General features: G+C 39.2%; 1 protein-coding gene across 2 annotated transcripts in view; it reads right to left on the bottom strand.

The window, feature by feature from the left end:
* Positions 1-2,805: 2,805 nt before the first annotated feature.
* PXYLP1 (2-phosphoxylose phosphatase 1) overlaps positions 2,806-6,000 on the bottom strand; it is a 38,998-nt gene continuing 35,803 nt past the window's right edge. For both annotated transcript variants that reach the window (XM_086468199.1, XM_086468198.1), the window contains exon 5: positions 2,806-3,930. In XM_086468199.1, the coding sequence (XP_086324325.1) occupies positions 2,999-3,930 (932 nt within the window). In that variant the 3' untranslated portion in view covers positions 2,806-2,998. The remainder of the gene's footprint in view (positions 3,931-6,000) is intronic.

Below are 6,000 nucleotides of genomic sequence, written 5' to 3'. Positions count from 1 at the left end.
TACAAACTATTGTAGATCGGATGCCACAAGAAAAATTGACAAAAGACAAGACATGAACAACTATTAAGTGCACACCTTTCACTTTGCTACATTCAGTGATGGCCACACACCTCTTTTCTTATACATTTCTCTGTGCACAAGGGTTACATTCAGCCTGTGCTCCTCCATTTATAATTGTATACTTGTTTGTTCTTTGTAAGTCACTCAACACCACACTGACTTTCTTAAAACATTATGTCTAGGATCATTTCTTTATTCAGAGACCATGCAGTAAGAAGTGACAGCAGGGCAGTGCTTGGCATGAACAATGCTGGAAAGAGCATAAAGTACTCCTACACCCACTTTTCCACCCTCCTTAAACACATCAGAATTTTACAGGTAACAGTGAAGAAAAAGCTGCAGGAGAGAGAACAGAAATGAGGAATGAAATACCAGTTCCCATACCTCTCTAAGCATAAAGAGAACTCTGGCTAGAGGATAGCAAAACTTCATATTCACTAACTGTTATTAGGGACACCTATCAACACAGCAGCAATGATTGAGATTAGACATCCAAAGAGGACAAACATTTGACATCTCGGGCAATCTGAGGAACCACAGCTACTAACAGAATCTGATCATTCTGCATCTGTCTCACTTTCTTCTTGATGTAAGAGTATACAGATGAACACACTTCCTGGAACCTAACTTGATGATCTACCTAGGGAGATTAGCCCCAAGGTCTACTTGAGACCAAGCAGAATGCTTACTAGTCAACCAGTAAACAAAGGTCCATAAAATCAGTGCATTTTTGCTGCTCTACAAAAAAGTTAATCTAGAAGTTTGGAAAACAGCTGCAATATCCATTAATATCTGCAACCTCAACGTTTCTTTGAGCCCAACAAGTGAGAAATCCATCCAAATTCACATCTCCTCCAATTCATGGCTGCATCTCAAAACCCCTATGATAGACACAGGGGATCTTTCTGCACAAGGAAATCAAAACAAAACACCTCTATGGTCTGTCTTCAGAAGATGAGGCAAGGCTAGATGCTATTCCTATCACAGGCTTTTGAAGACACCAAGACTGGCATTTGCAGAAGCTGTTAAGGATTCAAAGTTTCCAAGTAACACACTTGAAACACCAATGATATGCCCATGGTAATGTTTTCTGCACTTCAGGATCATTCCTGGAAATGATGGTCACCAAATGGCATCAAAGCTCCAACAATTAACACTCTGAAGAGCTATAGCTGCTTTTTGCCGATAAGCTCAACAGCTATTTAGAGTATTTGGTACTTACACTGGACAAATGGTCCAGTTGACATAATTTATACAAAGCAAGTTCAACTTCCAGAGCTAGTCTCTTAAACAGAACGAAAACATTTCCAAAAGTTACACATTCTAATGTGGTACAAAAGCCCAAATTTTTCTATCATGATTTCGATTTCACTATTCATGAAATATTTACCTGCTCCTTCTCAAACTGGGAACCAGAACATACTAAGTGCAGAAGTTACTAATGCAACAAGCAGCTTAACAATACACACTTACCTTGTTACTGCAAACAGCTAAGGAAGTCAGAATAAATGTAACACACAGGTACACAAAGAGTCCCCAAAGTTTTATTTAAAGAAACATGTTCAAATGCAGCATTGAAAACAGAGAGGAATGTCAATAGTCAGAGAACTTATGCTGAGTTATGTTTTCTTTGATAAACTAGCACCATTGAATCACAAGTCACAGACTAAATTATTTCTAGAGGTATAAAAAAAACCTCCACCATTATAAAATCTCTATAAGTTCTATTAAAAAAAATTGGTTCTCAAGTCACTACTCTTAAAGAGATGAAAGCAGTTTGAAGTCCAGGTTTTCGTATCTACTCATTTTTTCAAGTTACCCATAAAAGACAGTTTATTCTTAAGTCTAAACATCCTGATCAAGGGGGAAAAATGTCTAAGTGAGCTTCATGAGTCTTTACAAACTAAACAAGTAAGAAAGATCTACTGTGTTAAAAATATACACAGTACAATATGTACAAGTCTGATCTTACAAAATAAGAGCTTCCTAGTCCATAAAAATACTAATTCAACTACAAAAACTTTCTTAATGTTTAGTCAAGCTGTCTCAAGCAGTCACCATATCAAATTCCTAAAACACTGGTTTGTTTCATAGCACAGCAGCTTGAACATGTTCACAATGGGAAAGAGCCCAGTACTTCACCATAAAACTGATTTCTAAACCTAATTTCCCACTCAGGTTCAGTGATAATGTTAGTGTTTGCTCTCTTTTAATGTCACGAGACCTTTACGTATTTCTAGACTGTGTTTCAACTATTCAAAGTGCTGAAAGTGCAATCAAAGAATAGAGTTTTGTATCCATTTTCCAGTACACCCTTCTCCGGCACTGGCAACAATAGCCAAGCACCCATAGGTCTGTGAGGTCAAAAAGGCACACGCTCATTTGTACATGCTCACGTAAGTATGTACAGATACACACATGCACTTTTCTTTAAAGACCTGCCTCTAAACTTTAAAAGACTCCTTTTTGAGTAGAGAGCTTCAGGAATTCCCTACAAAATAGTTTCATGCAGATGCCTGGAATTCATAAAGACCTTGATACAAACTTCTTAAAATGACTGTGAGATGGTGACGGTGAAGAGAACGGTTTTGGTTTTAAACTTATGGTATCCAAGTATTGCTCTGGAATACAGAGAAACAAAGTCTATGCTCTCACTCTTTATCAAGCGATGTCCAGGTTACAGCAGCCCATGTGATTTATCATTACAGTTAACAGCATATGTGAGCATACACATACACATACCACTCTCTCAGTATTTGTTCTTCTATTGGAGGCCATCTGCAGTCTGAATGAAAGTAAAACTCTTTGGAGAATGTTTCAAACAATTTCCTTTTGTACTTGTACATACAAGAAGCAACAAAACTGAACCACACCCCAACCAGAATACAGACTTTCACTGATAGACAAGTTAACATTGCTTCCTTTTCACTTTCCTTCCCTACAGTGGTCTTCTACGACATGCATCATAATAACTAGTGCTGTTAAAAATTAAGAACATATCCCTCTTAACGAAGTTGACAAATTTTTCTAGTGGGCACATTGGCTTGCTGGAACGCTTATAATAATCCTTGCAAAATGAGGTCTGGAATGTGACATCAGCGCCATTATACAGGATGCGGATAAAGTGTTCTTTGGGTCTCTTCCCATCCTGCCACAGCTCAAAAACTAATCTGGCAGCAAATCTAGGAAATCTGGCCTCTGTAATGCCCAAGGCACTAAGAACAGGTGACAACGTGACATCATGTGCAGAGTAAAGAACAAATACTTCTTCTTTCTTGCCTTCTGCAATACGCTGTAGCCTATTAACAGTCTGGTTGAGGAGAGGATGAGTAGCCAATAGCGCATACAAGAAATAAAGTTTCTTTTCCTGTCTTTCTCTCCCATCCTCCAACTGATGTCTTTTGATTACTTTGAAGTGTTCCATACCAATGCAGCCAGTTTTGGTACAGGGAAAACTGACATTGTGGCAAAAATAGCACAAAAGTGAATCTATTGGGTTAGAAGCCCTCAACTGCCTGGTGGGAATGCCTACAATCTTTGCCATATCCACATATATTTTCTCCAAATCATTGTTTTTCACCCGTAAACTGTATTGTCTGTGCTGTTCCTCCTCTAGGTAGTGGTTTCTCATAGGACAGTCACAGCTTCCAGAGCAAAAAATGGTGCTCCACTGATGCCTCATGTTAATTTTCTTCCAGTCAAAATCTGGCAAAAAAGCGTAGAGCAATGCCAATGCACTCTGCAGGGTTCGACTTTTTCCTGTTGTCTCCAAGTAGACCTGTTTTGCTGTCCAGTCACTCAGTAGCAGTTTATGTTTGTTTATATAAATTTCTCTTAATAGTTGTCCATTTCGCAAGTGTTGCACAATCCCTGAAAGAGAATTTTTAAAGAAATTACAACACATGGTTAGAATCTTCTTAGTTTTGAAGAAAAAAAAAAAATACAGCTAGCAGTCTTACTAATAAACGAACAATTAGTTAAAAGCTTATGAACTTCAAAACTGAACTTCACCTATGCTCACTATTAGGAAAATAGCATGAAATACGGGATACCTACTGTTCTTCAGTATCTCAGAGTCTAGGAGCCAAACTGACAGATAGATAGGAAAAGCTGGTTCTGTAAAATCTGTTTAAAACCTTAGCGGTTTAATATTTGTTCTCTGGACTAGAGACCCAGACTCAATGGGTCTAACATGACTGTAAAAGTAAGATGGTTATGCAGATGGATCCAGACTGCACCCAAGTCAGGTTTTCAGAGAGCCAGTGGATGCTGTGCTCCCTGCAATTTGATGGCAGCCAGTAAAACTACCAGCAGTCAGGAAATGAATACACAGAATGTAAACTAGTGTGTAAACTCACAAAACAGAGAGGTGAGGTGTGGCAATTTCATCAAACTTCCTTCTCCATCTTCCTTCAGGAAGCACTCAAACTGCTTGATAATTCTTACACTAATGCTCTGCCTTTATCCAGCTGGAAAGGAAGAAGGTATGTATCCTTCTCACATGCTGAAACCCTTACTCCAGAATCCACGTTGCTTGTGTTACCCTCCCACAGCAGCAAAGCAACAGGCATGAACCCTTTTATGCACTAGAGCATCCATATAACTTGCTACAGGCAACAGGTGTCCCAAATACTAGCTCAGTTACAAGCCAGGTGCAGTGATGAATCCAGTTTGACACACAACGTGCTGTGTTAGGAAGAGTTCCTTGGTGACCTGACTAGATTTCTCCTGATGTCATTTTGCAAGACTTGACACTGGCCAAACAAAAATATTTCTTCTGATGGGACCCCAAAACATATGAGGATTTGACAGGCAAGTTTTGGACTAAAAAACCCAGGAGATTCCTTGGCAGGCAGCTGGCAAGAGGAAAATGGTGCTAACTGCCCAAATCTTCAACACACTCTTCGTTCTCTCTAGTTAGTCTTCAAACCCACTTGACTACCCAGATCCACTGTGATATGCTCTTTCAGTCATTGGTATTTAAGATAAAAAGAGCAACACAATCAAAACCAAGGTGTGGGAACAAAAGGGAATGGATCAATGTTAAAACTGGAAACGACACAGGAAAACAGGAAAGTACTATTAATGTGGATTTTCAAATTAATGATGAAGAGGAAAAATCCATACATGACTAACCCTTTTCACAATCGCATTTCTACCCAGTTGTGCAACAGTATGTTTCCACATGTTTGTGGGAGAGCACTTCCGTATTTTCATTTTTGATGGACTGATGTGAATACACGCAGAAAAAGTAAGTGCAGCAAACACACAGACTTCAGTTCAGCCGGCTATTCTGGGTGCAGAACACCAACAATTCCAAGAGCTGTGGAATCTGTGAAAATCTGTTTCTTACAAACTGGCAACTTGTTTCTATATTTCTGTCTTCCTACCTTTTGTTTCCCTCATATTTTCTATCGTGTGCTGACAGCAGTCCCAGACCTTTTCCAAATGGCCCTTTCACTGTTCTGATCCAGCACCACCTCCAGTTTCCCTCTCCAATCCCAAAGCCTTTGTCTCCTTCTAATGCTCCCAATGCCCCCAGCACCACAATACTCCCAGCTCTCCACGTACTTTCTTCTACGTAGTCAAATCCCTGATCATGACACTTCCAGTTACCTCCTACCCTTTTGGTACAGATCAACTAAACAATGTGTTCACTAGCAGAGCTCAGCAGTCTTTCTCTGTGGTAGTATTGATGAAGTCTCAAAACTTAATTTTTAAAAAAGTTCTCTGGAATGTAATTGCTGGTATTTCCACCTTTTTTCCTAATAACTAGCTCAGCAGAACTGACAGATGGAATAAGAAAATAAGCTTAATTTTCCTGTGCTGAAAAGATACATAAATAAATACGCCAGAAAGCACGCTCCTGAAACTTATTACAAAGCTTAGGAGGTGGCAGGAGAACACCAGACATATACAGTTTTTCTGTTTCCGTAACAT

Source organism: Leptosomus discolor, chromosome 7 (assembly GCF_034619465.1).
Source record: "Leptosomus discolor isolate bLepDis1 chromosome 7, bLepDis1.hap2, whole genome shotgun sequence".
Lineage (NCBI taxonomy): Eukaryota > Metazoa > Chordata > Aves > Leptosomiformes > Leptosomidae > Leptosomus > Leptosomus discolor.
This window is presented reverse-complemented; position numbering and strand designations above follow the sequence as displayed.